This window comes from Meriones unguiculatus, chromosome 8, assembly GCF_030254825.1.
Source record: "Meriones unguiculatus strain TT.TT164.6M chromosome 8, Bangor_MerUng_6.1, whole genome shotgun sequence".
Taxonomy (NCBI): Eukaryota; Metazoa; Chordata; class Mammalia; order Rodentia; family Muridae; genus Meriones; species Meriones unguiculatus.
This window is the reverse complement of record NC_083356.1, coordinates 61663937-61680605: the sequence shown is the minus strand read 5'-3', so window position 1 is coordinate 61680605 and position 16669 is coordinate 61663937. Positions and strand designations below refer to the sequence as shown.

The 16669-nt window shown below is 38.6% G+C and overlaps 1 protein-coding gene across 44 annotated transcripts in view; it reads left to right on the top strand.

Moving 5' to 3' along the window:
- Positions 1–16669, top strand: part of Rims2 (regulating synaptic membrane exocytosis 2) — a 522675-nt gene that overhangs the window by 441606 nt on the left and 64400 nt on the right. For 16 of the 44 annotated variants that reach the window (XM_060389562.1, XM_060389561.1, XM_060389534.1 and 13 more), the window contains one exon: positions 9988–10229. The exons of 19 other annotated variants lie outside the window; for them this stretch is intronic. In XM_060389562.1, the coding sequence (XP_060245545.1) occupies positions 9988–10229 (242 nt within the window). Of the gene's footprint in view, positions 1–1028; positions 1107–9987; positions 10230–16669 lie in introns of all 44 variants that reach the window. 9 more of the 44 variants (XM_060389526.1, XM_060389524.1, XM_060389531.1 and 6 more) reach the window with 1 other exon arrangement.

Sequence of the window (16669 nt, the reverse complement as noted above, 5' to 3'; positions counted from 1 at the left end):
AGGACTTACAATGACAGTGTATAATGTGGCCAAGCCACACTACTCATCTTTCCTTCTTTCTTTCTTTCTTTCTTTCTTTCTTTCTTTCTTTCTTTCTTTCTTTCTTTTTTACAATTTATTCATTTTATATCCTGATTGTAGCCCCCTCCTTCATCTCCTTTTGATCCCATACTCCCTCCTTTTTATCCCCATATTCCCTTCCCCTAATCCACTGAAAGGGGGAGTTTTCCCCTTCCATCTGAACCTAGCTTATCAAATTTCATCAGGACTGTCTGGATCCTCTTCCTCTGTAGTGAAATCTCCAGGGAAAAGTGATCAAAGAGCAGGCAAATGAGTTTATGCCAACCCTGCTCCTCTTACTCAGGAACCCACTTGGAGACTGAGCTGCCATCGGCTACATCTGAGCAGGGGGTCTAGGTTATCTCCATGCATGGTCCTTGGTTCGTGCGCCAGTCTCTTCAGGACCCTGAGCCCAGAGTTTTTGTCTCTGTTGCTCTCCTTGTGGAGTTCCTGTCCCCTCCAGATCTTTCTATTTTCCCCTTCTTCCATAAGATTCCCTATACCTGCCCAAAGTTTGGCTGTGAGTCTCTGCATCTGCTTCCATCCCGTGTTGGGTGTGCATTCACTTTTGTGTCGTTATTTATAATACTCTCTTTCCTGTGTGTCATCCCTCTTCTTCATGATTCAGGGCACGTGTTCATAAAAGCTTTCTTGATCTCTTATTTTCAAGTCTCAGTAAAATCTCTTAGTGCTGAGTCTTGTGTCTCCTGGCAGCTCTAAGTGTTTCAGTCACTTGCTACATGCTCTATATAATGATTCTTTGGTCCTTATTTTCTTTTTTATTTTTTTCTTGTGTTTTTACTACAGAGCTACAACTACCAGCAGCCCAAGTAGAGTCTACACACATTAGAGAAAGACGTTCTTCTGCAATCATTTTTAGAAATAAACGTTTGCTTTGAGTAGGCTCACTAGAGGCCTCTTTGTGTGGTGAAAACAAAACAAAACAAAACATTGTTGTTTCCCTTCAGTTTCAGCCCCCATGTGCAGGAGCGTGGAGCACAGGCACCAGTTCAGCCCCCACTCAGCCCCTTGGGACCTGACATCAAGTAGGTGCATTGGAGATTTAGCTAAAGGAACTGGTTAATTGGCGCCAGGATGTTTACTATAGTTGAAATTAGCTGAATCTAGAAATGTGTGATGGCCAGTAATTCACAGAACAAGTTAGAACAGAACAAGGAACAGAACAGAACAAGGGAGAACAGAACAAGTTAGGTCATGTCTCTGAGGATAATAAAGTATTAGTAGATATTTAAAAAGCAATGTTTGTTAGACATGTTGTATTGAAAACATTTTAAAGTTCTAGCTCTTATATAACTTTGATCTTAAGTTAGCAATGAAAACAATGACACTTCTGATTATGAATATTTAAATGTAGTTTGTGGGAGTGTGCTGTATGTTTGTTTTGTATGAATGTCCATGCTCCTGTGAAATACATGTGCATGTATGTGCACGTATGTTTGTGTGGAACAGAGGTCAAAATCCAAGTGCTTCTCTCTACTGCTCTCCACCTTATTTTTTGAGACAGGGTTTCTTACTTGTCAGTTCAGCTAGGGTGGTTGGCCAGTGAGCTCAGGGGCCACCTGTCTCCAACCACCGTCAATCCCAGTCTGGAGTACAGATGCGTGCTACCAACATCCCATTTTATGTGTGCTCTCAGTTCCTTGAACACTGAACCAACTGCACCATTTCCGTAGCCCAGTTCCTCCCCCTCTCTCTCTCTGTCTCCCTCTTTCTCATATGTAGCTGTCTATCACCTATTTATCTGTCTAATGAAAGAATACAGACGGGGTCTGGAGAAATGTAGCCAATATAATAGAAGATACTGAAAGTTATCATCTGAGAATGGCCAAAATAAATAGTTGTAAAACATGAGCACTGCCAGGAGCTGCAGACTAGCAAATCGGGTGTCTGAGACCAGAAGATTGTCTCATTTTATAGCTTAGGGTGAGCTGGGCAATGTAGTATGACCACAACTCAAAAAATAGGAAGGAAGGGAAGAAAAAAGAAGGGAGAAAGGGAGCCATGAGAATATGTGATAATATGAACCACGAGTTCTTTTTTTTTCCATTAAATAGCTCTTTAATCATGATAGAGAAAGGTTATAGTCTACTAATACAGAAGTGTGTATAAATTAAAAGAGGGTATCGGTGATCTCTCCAGAAGCTTCTGATGATGTGTCTCCGAGATAAAATACTGCTGCTAGACCCCGTGAGCGCTCCAGAAGCCTTTAATGGAATTATCTTCAGAGATAAAATACTGGCACCAGATCCCAAAATCCTCTGGTATAACCAGCCTGTGCAATCTGTGTAGTATGGTCTCAGGCCTCAGCTCTGGTTAGTGTCTCTATAACTGGTTTAATAAGAATAAGCTTTTCAGTCTGTGCTTCTGTTCTAGGGCATCCAGGCTTTATCGTCGATTTCAGCCTCTGTACTTGTTCTCTAGCAGCCACCCTTAGTCCTGCCTCAAGATACATGACTTGACTAATCTCTTTTATGCCTACATCATTCTTACTGTACATGACTTGGTTTCATCATTCAGGGTTCAGCTCAGTTACCTCCTCTTAAGAGAAATCTCCCTAAATGACCCTAAAATTTCACCTAAACTTTCTATTTCATCATTATCTCTTTTATCTGTATTTTTTTGTCATCACATACCACATTCCACTCTCTGATTATTAGCTTGCCCCTGGAATCATGCATAAAAGGTCCATGAGAACAAAGGCACTCTCTGCTCTGCCTCCCATTCTGAGCTCACAGCCAGGCACACAGCAGCTACAAAAGTATTTTTATATTAATTACAGTTTCTTCACTTTGTATGCCAGCTGTAGATCCCTCCCTCATTCCCTCCCAATTCCACCCTTCCTCACTCACCTCCTCCCATGCCTCTCCCCAAGTCCACTGATAGGGGAGGACCTCCTCTCAACTCTGACCCTAGCTTATCGGGTCTTATCAGGACTGGCTGCATTGTCTTCCTCTGTGGCCTGGTAAAGCTGCTCCCCCCTTGGGGGGTGGGTAGTGGTCAAAGAGCCAGTTACTGAGTTCATGTCAGAGACAGTCCCTGTTCCAATTACTAGGCTACTCACTTGGATACTGAGCTGCCATGGGCTACATCTGAGCAGAGGTTCTAGGTTATATCCATGAATGGTCCTTGGTTGGAGAATCAGTCTCAGAAAAGAACCCTGTGCTCAGATATTTTGCTTCTGTTGCTCTTCTTGTAGAGCTCCTGGCCTCTCCAGGACTTACTCTCTCCCCCTTCTTTCATAAGTTTCCCTGCACTCTGACCAAAGTTTGCTTATGAGTCTCAGCATCTACTTTGATACCCTGCTGGGTAGAGTCTTTCAGAAGCCCTCTGTGGTAGGCTCCTGTCCTGTTTCTTGTTTTCTTCTTCTTCCAGTGTCCATCCCTTTTGCCTTACTGAGTGAGGATTGTTCATCTTATACAGGGTCCTCCTTGCTTAGCTTCTTTAGCTGTACAGATTTTAGTATGTTTGTCCTGTATTATATGTCTAGTATCCACTTATAAGTGAGTATATACCATGTGTGTCTTTCTGCTTCTGGGATACCTCACTCAGGATGATCTTTTCTGTTTCCCAACATTTCCCTGCAAATTTCATGATTTCCTTGTTTTTAATTGCTGAGTGGTATTACATTATGTAAATGTATCATAATTTCTGTATTCATTCTTCCTTTGAGGGACATCTGGGTTGTGTCCAGGTTCAGGCTATTACAAATAAAGCTGCTAAGAACATGGTTGAACAAATGTCCTTGTTGTGTACTTGAGCATATTTAGGATATGTGCCTAGGAGTGGTATAGCTGGATCTTGAGGAAACACTATTCCTAATTGTCTGAGAAAGCGCCAGATTGATTTCCAAAGTGGTTGTACAAGTTTACATTCCCACCAGCAATGGAGGAGGGTTCCCCATACTCCACATCCTCTCCAGCATGTATTGTCACTTGAGTTACAAAAATATTTTTTAAAGGGATGGTCAGCCAATAGTATTAAGTCTTAAACTTTAAGCTTCCGCCCTAACTAAAAGAATTACTATGAGAATTTTTTTTTTCTGTATGTTTTAGAGAGATTTTTCTTTAATGCTTGACATGTTAAAACTTGAAATCAAGAATTCTTGAAAGGGGAGGAGGTTCTCCCCTATCAGTGGACTTGGAAAGGGGCAGGGAGGAGATGAGGGAGGGAGGGTGGGTTTGTGAGGGAATGAGGGAGCGGGATACAGCTGGGATGCACAGTTAATAAAATGTAACAAATAATAAAAATAAATTAAAAAAAAGAAAATATTCAACCACTGAGCCATCTCCAAGCCCAAACTTTGAGATGCTTTTTATTTTTTGGAAGCAGTTATCTAAACTGACTATAGTAAATTTAATTAGTATATGCAGAATTTTCAAACTTACATACTAATTTAGGAGACTGATATGTAAAATATTGATATATTGATAAGAATTATTGGAAATTGTTTTATAAAATTTTCTCATAACACTATGAAGCATTAATGTTTGATCTTATGTTTTAAGTAAGAAAGTATATTTTAATGATGTGAACTGATAGACTAAGATCAGAAAGGAGAGGAGAACCTCCCCTATCAGTGGACTTGGGGAGTGGCATGCATGCAGAAAGGTGAGGGAAGGTGGGATCGGGAGGGGAGGAGGGAGGGGCTTATGGGGGGATACAAAATGAATAAAGTGTAATTAATAAAATAAAATAAAAAAGATAAATTTTTGAAATTTTGAAAAAAAAGAAAGTATATTTTATATTTACATTCATTATTACAAAAAATGAAAAAAATTATTTCAAATAAAAATCTCATTTTAGGAAAAAAGAGAATTTTTGTTTTCTTTTAGTTTTGAGGTTATAATTATGTGTCATTTCTCCTCCCCTGTTTCTCTCTCCAGACCTTCCCAAATACCCCCTTGTTATCTTTTCTATTATTGTTATTTCATGTGTGTATATATGCATATATATATATTTCTAAAAATAACCTGTTTAGTCTGTATAATGTTACTCATGCATGTTTTCAGGGCTGACCATTTGATATTGGATAACCAATTGGTGTGCTCTTGGCCTTAGTCCTTCGCAAAGAAACTATAGGCAACTAAGGAATGCTGAGAGTGGGAGAAATAAGTTTTCTCCATGGGGAAAAAAAATTTTTTTAAAGAAGTTTTAGTGTATTGAAATTATACACACCAGCTAGCTATTGGGAAAGGAAATTTAGGAATCCTACACTTCATATGTGTCCTATGGTTGATCTCAAGCAAATAGTCAACTGTCCTGAGACCATGGAATATTTCTTCCTGCCATGAGACTGAAGACTTGAACCCTTAAAGGTTCATTGCTAATGACCATAATCAAGACAGATATTTTGATCAAAAATGCTTTGTTACTTAGCTATCTTGATGGCATATACACATACATAGCCCTGAAAGCACTGAAAATTTTATACTAATACATTGTATCATTTTAATATGTGTTCAGATCTAGGACATACAGTGTTAACAGTCTTAAGTGTTAAGCTTCTGTTACAATTAAAATGAAAGAATTACTATAAGAAAGTCAGTTTTTTCATGTACATCAGAGAGATTTTCTTCCGTGCTTGACTTCATGCTTCCTTGATGTTAGAGTGGATCTCTGTTTTAACCCTGCCAGAGTTCTCAGGGAGTCAGCAAACAAGAGTATTTCTATCCCCAGGATGGGTGATGGTTGGTATTCCTTAAACATGGTTCACTGAGTGAGTGCTGCTGTGCTTACTTAGATGGTCACTTGAGCTAACGTGAAGTAAAGCTTATTAGCAGTAACTCGAACAACTGTAAGTTCCACATGTTAGGAAGGGAACAGTACCACAGTGAGGCTTTCAAATAAGGGAACGTTACGAAGTTGCAGACCTTTTGTTTTTATATTCTTCCATGCAAGTGATAAGCTAGAAATGGCGGTATCACATTTTAAAAGTGAACTTTCTTCCCAACGCCTGCCAAGACTGCACTTATCCATGAACTACAGGGGCTGTGGACATGCTCAGTGGGGAAGTGTGTGCTGTCTGCCTGAGTGCTGATGGGATGCTCAGCACATTGGTAACAAGCTGGCACAGCAGTTCACGCCAGCAAGCCAGCCCAGGTCAGTGAGGTCAGTGAGAGGCCCTGCTTCAGCATCACCTGACTGATGTTGACCCCGGCCTTGTTACAAGGACACTTGGGCACATACACCCTCATATATGTAAAGACACACATACATCTACATACAGAAGAGTTAGAACCTTACAAGATTATCTCTTTGCACCTGACATATAGGAACAAAGCAAAGCGCTGACAAGATGTGCCTTTTGAGTTTCGCTAACCCCACATCTGATTCTTCCGTGCCGTGCTTTCTATACTCCTGGGCAGCACTTCTGCACAGCACTCCATTCACCAAGCCTTCGGGCAGCTCCTCCTCTCCTCCAGGATTTCTGCATGATAAAATATTCACGTGTGAAGACATTTTCTTGCAGTGCCACTGCACATCCCTGCCCTTACAGGTCAGAGTTTGAGGCCTAGCCGCTTAGCTGTCCTCTTCCACACCTGCCAACTGACATATCTCACTTAATGTACGAGTCTTTATATGCTGTGTATGTCTTTGGACCATATTGTGGAAAGACATACTTCTTTCCTCTAATAATACTAGACTTGACTTTATTTAATTTCAAGGTTCATCTTAACAAGTCTAATTTTGTTGTAAAATTGATCATTTGCATTGACAGTTTTATATGCCTTACTTTAATACTACAAACTGTGTAAAGTTGGCATTTTCTAAAGCCCAAACTTAGAAAACATGAATAAAGTTCATGTTTAGAAATATGGAAACCGTGGCTGGAAGTGAGCACACTGCGGCCAGTCATATCACAGCTCAGTAGCCCAGCAGGAACAGCTAGAAAGCCATAGTCTTCAGTTCATGGACTGAACACAGGTTCAACGCTTCTGTTTATAGAAAGAAAATGTACTGCTGGTCCCTGATTGCTCTTTTCTTATACCTCTTCCAATTTATTTTATTTATTGTTATTATTGCTGAGTTTTTTTATGTTTATTCTGGGAAAACAAGAATAGAAACAAAATGTACCTTAAAAAAATATTGCTGGAAAAAGTTAAAGCTAATTTTAGTATAATGGTATCTATATACATATGCATGTTTTATATTTTCATATGCATGGACATTTTGTCATATATTATGGTTTCTGCTAAAATCATTCTGCATAAATAATTTTACCTTTATATTCCTTTTATGTCCTGTTATGTACTAATCGGTTCATCAGCTCATGAATTGCGGCTTCCCAAACTGTCTGGTTTAGCTGCTCCAGTTTTCATTTCTTGTTGTTCTGATAAAAATGTCCTGACAAATGCATCTTAGGGGAGAAAGGCTTCCTTTAGCTCACAGGCCCAGGTCATAGTCCTTCATAGTAAGGAAATCAAGGGGGGAGGACCCACAACTAGTCAAGAGTCAGGAACAGAGAGAATGAACGTGTTGTACTCAGCTCATGATGTTCTTTTTACATAGTCCAGGACCCATAGAGACAAAGCCACCACTTTTAGTTAGTGTCCTTCCACAGAAATTACTGTACTCAAGACAAAAAAAAATCCCTCACACACAGGCCCCAGAGCAACCTAACCTATAAAACTCTCCAGATCTGTCAGGGGATGCAACTGCTCAGACACTCAGCCCTATGGTCAGCACAGGGATGGAAGGAAGCACGCCCATTTCATAAAAATGTCGATTTTACTCCTGCCATAGATGTCCAAAGTTATATCAAAATGAGGGTGGCTATCTGTATAACCATAGTAACATCATAATATTTATCTGCTCATCTACAAATTGCTGTAATAGTGATCATTTTTCTTGATTTTGATTATGACCTTTGTATCTAACTATGAAAATTAAGATGAGAAATCCTAAGATGCAGTAGGAAATGTGTCTGTCTGGCTTGCCTTTTATGCATTAGATCAGGTGGTTCTTTAGTAAGCTGTACATACCCGCTGCACATTCCTATGAACTCAAGTCTGTTACTATGGCTGTGGGATTTCAAAGCCTTCCTCTCAATGAAACTTTCACCTTGCTGAGGTTACTCTTTTTCTCATGGGAGCATGCTCCAAAACTCATATGTTAAATCTTTGTGTTTATTTACCCCAGATGCATTAGCTATCTGGAAAGAGAGATGTTTCACCAAGACATTCTACTTCAGAATGCTTCTTAGAACTTTATTGAATGATGACAGTGGTGGTGGCAACCATGAGAAGAAAAGCAGAATTTCTATAGTTATTGTTCTGAGACTAACACTGGACCCAGAGCCTTCCTTGTGTTTTCTCACTTTTTAAATAAGGAAACTTAAGTTGCAGAAAATCAAAATGGTTCTACCAAGGTTATATGGTTAGTCACGGAATCCAAAGATCAAACCCTGGTATCCTGAATCAGTACCCTGTACTTTTTCAACAGCGTGGTGAGGGTGTAATCAAACCGGTCAGGCTTTTAGTCCCCAGGATTAGTCAGCTCACTGGTCTAAATGTCCTTTCTACTGTTGATGACAACACATTTTGAAGGGCTTTAACCTCCTCATATTCCCTAATACTGTAATTTCCATATATCAATCAGCCTTTCCCTTAAAAGTTATTTAAAATAAATATTCTTGTTTTGTAAGTGGTAACCCTAGGGCTCGAGTGGGACAGATTATTCTTCACGATGGGTCCAGAGGTCGCCACACGTGCCATTTAGCTCGCCTCCCACCAGCTTGACCCTTTCTTTCTTTTATTTATTACTGAATTACGAAACCAAACATTTAAAAATTGCTAGTGTGTGGTATCATGAAGCTGCAAACACTGATTTTTCTCTCTGCCTCATTTCTTATTAACATCAATATGAGGAATAAAATTGTTGAATGTAGTTTTAAATTTTCACAGTGGCCTTTTTCCTTTTAAATACTTGGAGAAAATATGTACTTGTTTCTGTCTCTTGACTTTTTACTCCTTTCTTCTTTTACTCATGTGCTAAACAGTCCCATTTCTGGGGCCTAAGTAAAGCAAAGTATGGCACTCTAATACCAAGTCATAATGATGATATCTAAGTAAATTTCCCAATCCCTGCAAAACTGTCGGCTTCTGTAACATGCCGAGGTTTGTAAGGGACAACTGGAAAGCCTGTTTGCAGAGGCTTCATCCCTGCTCCCCAGGAACTGGAAAAATCAGTCTGTCTTCAGTTTACTCCCGTTTCATTACAGTCTTACAGCGAGCCCTCAGTCCAGTCCCATGTCTCAGGGTTTCACAAACTGCTGCCTATAAATAGGAAGGAACTCTTTATTTTTGAAAGTTGAATCAAGCCAGTAATTACAAAATTAAGTACAGTGAAACAGCTTTTTAATGCTTAAAACTAATGAAAATATCTAGCATATTAGATATTTAGAAAGTTGTAACCATTATTAAGTAAGCCTCCTTAAAGCACACGTGGCCTTGCTGCAAGGTCCACTTCCGAGGGAACCCCGAGTTTTCGTTTTGTTTTCCTCCATGATCATTCAAACCAGGACTCAAAGGTAGAAATAAAATTATTAATCTAACCTGTGTGTGACGTGTGTGTGTGGTTTTTTGAGGCAGGGTTTCTCTGTACCAGAACTGGCTGTCCTAGAACTCGCTGTGTAGAGTAGACCTGCCTCTGCCTCCCGAGTGCTGGCATTAAAGGCATGCTCCACTAAGGCTGGCCACTCTGACTTTTTGCATAGTTGCTTACATGTTGCAGTTGTCTGTAAATAGAACGTATTTGAGATTATACTACTTGAAAATTTTTAAATCCTAAAAATACATTCCAAATATAACATTTGATTGTTGTATTCCTGGTATTTGATCTAAAATGCCTCTTCTGTTTTTTCTTTTTCACCTTTACCTTCATTTTTAATGATCCACCGGCTGACAGTGTCTTTACATCCAAAATGCAAAGCAGACAGACGGGCGTGTCAGGGAGGAGCATGACCAAAAGCACCAGCATCAGTGGAGACATGTGCTCGCTGGAGAAGAATGATGGCAGCCAGTCCGACACTGCAGTGGGTGCCCTGGGTGCCAGTGGCAAGAAGCGACGCTCTAGCATTGGGGCCAAAATGGTAGCTATCGTTGGTCTCTCACGGAAAAGTCGCAGTGCTTCTCAGCTCAGCCAAACTGGTAGGAATTTTTATGTTACTCTTGCCTTCATATTTGAGTTGTCGTTACAATACACGTTCTTTTTTTTTTATTTTCATGTCATTTTATCACAGTAATACATGGATGGTGACATTGTCCAGAGGAAAAGGCGAGTTTTAGACGCGTTCATCCTTTTGAAAACAATGATGCTTTTTTGCAGCAATCAAACAGCCTGTTTGAAAGTGAACTTTTTTTGAAAGTGAACTTTGAAAGTGAAAGTGTTGAGAACTTGTCTTTGCTCCTCAGGGAGAAGCCCCGGTCGCTGACTGCTCCGGCTGCCGCCTGGGAGGCAGCTTTGATCTGCGGGCTCTTGTTTTCCCCTAGGTTCCTTAGCGTGGAGCTTGCTTGCCACTTTAATTTTTATTCCCAGCAGCTTGCAGTGGAGATGACACCTCATATTTTATGGTTTTTGCTGACAACTTAACTTTCTTTTCAGTTTGTAAGAAACATTTACCAGTACTATCCATTTCCTCACTAAGTCTTCATTTCCTTCTTAAAACTTCAAGCACCAGTGTTCTTCAGCTGCTGGGACAGAAGGTTTTCTTTCTGCTGACAGTGAAGATATTCAAGGCTTTGCTACTTTAAAATTCGGCTTCTAATTACATCTGCAAAAATAAATTATATACAACAGTCCTACTCTGAAAAGCCACTGTTAGCAATTAAGAAATTTGTGAGTCAAAGCAATGTCTTTTTTTTTTTTTTTTCAAATAGATGTTGCTAATTAAACATTAAAACCCTGGTATCTTGAAAATAATAGCATATCTTCTACTTAAACAAAGGCATGTAATACGGTGTTGTTTTATAGCAAAACAAATTATAGGCAATGGGATTAAATCTAATTTATGTTTGGATGCTAGGGTTTTTTTTTTATTGGAAATCAGAGCATATATGTATAACACAAAATAATTTGTTGTAGTAATTCATGGTCTCCGTTAATCCTGGTTTTGCAAACCATATTTTGTGAAAATTTAGGCCTTGTGTAAAAACATCATATTGAAATAATTATTTGATAATATTCTTTGAATTCTGGTTACAACTTGCTGTATGGATATAGGTTTTATTATTGTAAACTTTTGTTTGCTGTTTTAAAATAGTATTTCTAATTTTTATATAGAAATATAATTTTAATTCACAGATGCACAAATTACCTTTAAATTATTTAAAAACATCTAATACTTACACATAATCAAATGTTGTGTTGATATAACTGATGTTGGGATTTTGATTGGTGAGATGTTTTTGTACTTTTTAGCAACTAAAGCTTTATTGAAAATCCTTACTAAAAACTTGTGAACATCTGTAAATGTGAAATTGCTCTAAAATACTCTGTGTTTTGAAAAGAATTAGAAACACACAAAAATTACTGAAGAAGAGCAGGTCGCTGGCTATTGAGTTGCATTAGGACAGAAGCAAGGCAATCCGGCTGCTGTAAAAAAATGAGTTTATTTTTAATTTCAAAGTGAAAAATAATACTAAAACTTAGATAATATCTGACATTAACCTTTATAATAAATTACACTTAATGAAAATTTTGTCAAATATTGAGCACTTATTATTTATCAAATGCACCATTTATTAACTCAAGATGTGTAAATACAGTCAGAGACAAATATTTACTATGTTACCTCCAGAGTCTATGTCAGTGGTCGCACGCTACCACACTGAGCACTGGTAGACATGAGAAAGTAACGAGGGGCTCATATTCCACCCCAGACCCCTCTCCACAGGCGGGTCAGAACGGCTTGAACTTATATGTATGGAAATACCCAAAACAGATACCCAAAACATATTCAATAAACACATCTAAGCCCTGACATAAATGTGAGTTACAAAGTTTAGACTGTACTTAAAACTATGCAAGAAAAACACAATAAATAAAAGAGCAGTAAACTGAGACAGTAGTCATTAGGAAATGGAGTTTAAGAGTTGGGTTTAGGAGGGACATTGTAGAGAAGAGACCAATAAAGAATGATCATGAAAAAAGGATAAAAGCTCTTAAATCTGTGTCACAGGAGCTGAAAGTGTACCGTTAAGATGGGAATGAGCTGCTCTTCTCCATGGCCAATGCAATTTTTTACAGTTTTACAAAAGTATCTCACATATATTCCGAATACAACATTTCTATTTCAAAATTATAGATCTTTTGAGCCCATACACGGATTTTGTAACAATACTAGCTCGCCATGTGGAGTGACTTTTATGTGTGACAATGTGCATGCGTGTGTGTGTGTGTGTGTGTAACAAGTCCCCTTTAACTCACCTTCTCTCTTTTTCTAATACCCAGTTGAGTCCATTAGTGCTGCCCTGTGTTCATGTGGGGGACTATCCTCTGCCTCATGGGTAATCTACCAGTGGCTACACTCTCCAAAGAAAATAATTTTCTTCTAAGCCGGGGTGGGCTAATGGAGGTGAAATATTTCCTCATCACTGTCTCATCCTGTGATGTCTTATTGTTGCTACTTATACAAAGAATAAAACTCTGAAAAAAGTTGGCCAGGAAGTGGTTGCTCTTGCCTACACTTGGGAAGCAGAGGCAGGTGGATTTTTTAGTTCAAGGCTATCCTGGTCTACAGAGTGAGTTCCAGGACAGCCATGACTACACAGAAAAACCCTGTCTCCAAACAAACCAAACAAACAAAACTCTTAAAAGTTATCGTTAAGAAAATATCCATTATGTCTGTAAATGCAAATTGTCATATTAAGCCTTCCTGCACATGCAGGTTATAAGTTACTTATTTGCTCGTGAATTCTTGTGTTATTTTATTTATTTTCCTGTCACAAATTGAGATCGCTTGTTTGACCCAAGATTCTAATCTGTATTTTACATCCATACCTTTATAACATCTGAAAAGGACCTTTTGCCATATTTCAGAGTCCATGAGTAGTACAGAGGCGCCTTTGGGGGATCATTCTGACTACTGCTGTTATTGTTAGTAGTAAAGGAGGGGGTGGAAAGATTAGAGAGAAAAATAATAATTGCAGTTTTTAGGTTACTATTTATATTCATTTTAGATACTTTCTTGGCAACAATGCAAAGAAGAAATAAAAGTTAACTTTCATTTTACATAGATTTTTTTTACTAGAAAACACATTCTGTTACTAAGATTTTGACTTTTCCTAACATAAAATTATGACCAGTATTTACTAGTTATTAAAACAATATTAACAGTAGCAGTAATTTGTTATTTAATTTTTACAACCTGAGGTTTCTCTATCATCATACCATTTCACACATCAAAAGCTTCATGGGAATCAGATCTGACTCCAAAGTTAGTCCTCTTGGTGTGACTACAGATCATCTGCAAGCTGCATTTGTAATTAGTTCTTTTCAGATCACTAGAGGGAAAATGTTCTTTAAAAATAAAGATTTCTCTGGGTAAGACCTTTAATATAGGCTCTACGTTATTGGTTACAAATTTAAGGTATGAGTAGCCAAAAGGAACTGTTGGTGGGAATAATCAGTAGTTATGTAGTAACTGTAGATAAAGAGTATATTTCCGCCATAAGACTCCCTACGCTCTGTCCAAGATCTGGCCGAGAATCTCTGGATTTGCTTCGATCCCCTGCTGGGTGGAGTCTTTTAGAGGATGTCTGTGGTAGTCCTATTCTCTCTTTTCTACTGCTTCTGGTGTCTATCCTGTTTTCCCTCCTGTGTTTTAGCTCCATTAAGTCTGTAGATTTTAGTATGTTTATCTTATATTATGTAGCTAATATCCAGTTATCAGTGAGTATATATCATGCATGTCTTTCTGCTTCTGGGTTACCTCACAGACCCGGAGGGGACAGGAACCCCACAAGGAGACCAACAAGGCCAAAAAAGCTGGGCCCAGGGGGCCTTGCAGAGACTGATACATCAACCAAAGACCACACATAGAGAGGACCTAGATTCCTGCCCAGATGTAGCCCATAGACAGCTCAGTCTACATGTGGGTTCCTTAGTAAGGGGAAAAGAGACAGTCTCTGGCATGAACTCAGTTGCCTGCTCCTTGATCACTTCTTCCTGGTGGGGTGACCTAGCCAGTCCACAGAGGAAAGGGATCCAGGCAGTCCTGATGGTATCTGATAGGCTAGGGTCAGACAGTAGGGGAGGAGGACTTCCCTATCAGTGGACTAGGAGAGAGGGATAAGCTAGGAAGAGGAAGGGAGGGTGAGACTGGGAAGAGACAAGGGAAGGGCTACAACTGGGATACAAAGTGAATAAATTGTTTTTTTAAAAAAAGTATGTTTCTCAACTGAGAAATGCATATAAAGAAAATAAATCTTTTAATTTTATTGGACCAAAATGCTATCTGTGTATCAACAGAAATACAGTTTTGAAGTCAAGGCCATTTGAAATAAAATTCCCATACATCTTAGTGGAAGCTTAGTGGAAGGTGCAGTTACATGTTGGGAAATTAATAGACTCGTAAACAAATAGCCTAACTCTGAGCAGTAACGAGGAGGGGCTATAGCTGATTTTTCCAGCATCTAGAAAAGGACTGTTGGCTCATTATCCTCAAGGTCTTGAATTCTGTTTTGCATTGCAGACTTCAGAAAGCAAACAACACTAACACAGAATCTATCCTATCTGATGCTGTTCTAAGTGAACACATCTTTGTAACTTTAATTTCAAGATAGTATTTTTCTTACTAAAAAAAGTTATTCACAACCTTGAAAAGTTTTAAAATGATTCAGTGAAAGATTTTATTGTAAGATAAGTGGAGTTTTTTTTGTTTTTTGTTTTTTTTTTTACTTGAAACTGTTACCTTGTAGGTTGTGATATGACTCAATGATTTTAAGGTTTACTACCAACAGACAACGTGATATGTATGTACTCAAGTCCTCTTTGTTCAATGTGTGTGTTCTAGTGGGGTAGAATTCTTTAACCAATAATTGTACTTAGTCAAGATTACAAAGCTTGCCTTGATATAAGTCTCTGTCACCGAAGGTCCTAACCTCATCTGCCCTACCTTTCTATCATCATCAAAACCGCGTAACTTTTGGATCTCAGTTCCATCATAGCATCTGCACTGTGCTGGAACTGCGCTGAGGGCAGCTGTGCTTTCATCCACACATGTGTTCTGGAGAAAGAGTCTATCGTGCCTTTCTTTAATATTCTAGTTGGGGACTGATTGAATGATGTCATTGGGGGCTTTAAATCCTAAGAGTAGCTTTATTTTTGTTTGTGTTATTTGATATGTGTAAAATTCATTTCTTTTTACTGGCAGCCTTATAATTGCTTAGAAAAATCAAAAGTGATAAGAGCTTACAACAAAGTATGAGCCAAGATGGGGAAAACATTTTGATGAGGAAATTGACAGTAAAGTGCCAAAGTTAGGTAATGCTATAAAGATTCAAAGAAAGACAAATAGCACCAGAGTACCCCCAGGAGACTATGTCCACGGACAGCATTTTTTTCCAGAGCTGAGGACTGATCCCAGGGCCTTGTGCTTGCTAGGCAAGCGCTCTACCACTTAGCTAAGTCCCCAGCCCCACACAGATGACATCTTATGGCAATATTTTACTTGAGCAACTTTCAGCCAAACCCTCCTTTTCAAAGGAAAGTAGAGGGGCAAGGAGCACGGGCCTCCTGCTGCCTCCTTTGTATTTTATACAGGAAGTGTCTCTTTTGCTCTTCCCTCCTGGGTTTTTGGTTTGGTTTGGTTGGGTTTTGGTTTTTGGTGTTCTATTACTTTCAGCAATGATTTCTTTTCCTGGAACTAGAGCTTCCCTGAAGAAGGGTGCCACAGTTCTGACTCCAGCCGAGTTCTTCTTCATTGCACCAGTCAGTTGTGGAATATCTTAATAAAACTCTAGTCTGACAAAATTTCACTTTAGTGTATTAAAACAGATTTAACACAAAGATTATATATAAAACTTGGTCTCAAATACATTTATTTGACTTATTTCATTTGAAAAATTTTCTTCACAAATAAAAATAATGAAGTTATTTTAAACAAATTGGAGGATCTATACCTTAAAAACGAAATTCTCAATTTTATAATCAATGAAAAAGATGCTATTCTTTATAACAAAACATATAGGTGTACAATTTAAGAATTCAGTCTGGCTTCTTTTATTAGCTTACATTCTAATTGAATGAAAAAAGAAGTAATCGCTAGATCACCAAGCCTTTCTATTCTGGTTATCATAACATGCGGACTCAGGAACAATATAGAAACCTCTGATTGGATATAGCTGTACCAGCATACTGCCATCATGATCACCACGTCAACACTAATATCAGCCTCTTTCCCAGTCTGTAATACCAGTACTGACCTAGCCTGAGATCAAATGAGTATGATTATATTCCTTCAGACTTGAATCCTGTTGCACATGGATGGATGGATGGATGGATGGATGGATGGATGGATGGATAGATAGATAGATATAGAGATATATGCATATGTATGTGTGTATGTATTTATGTAAGTATGTATATA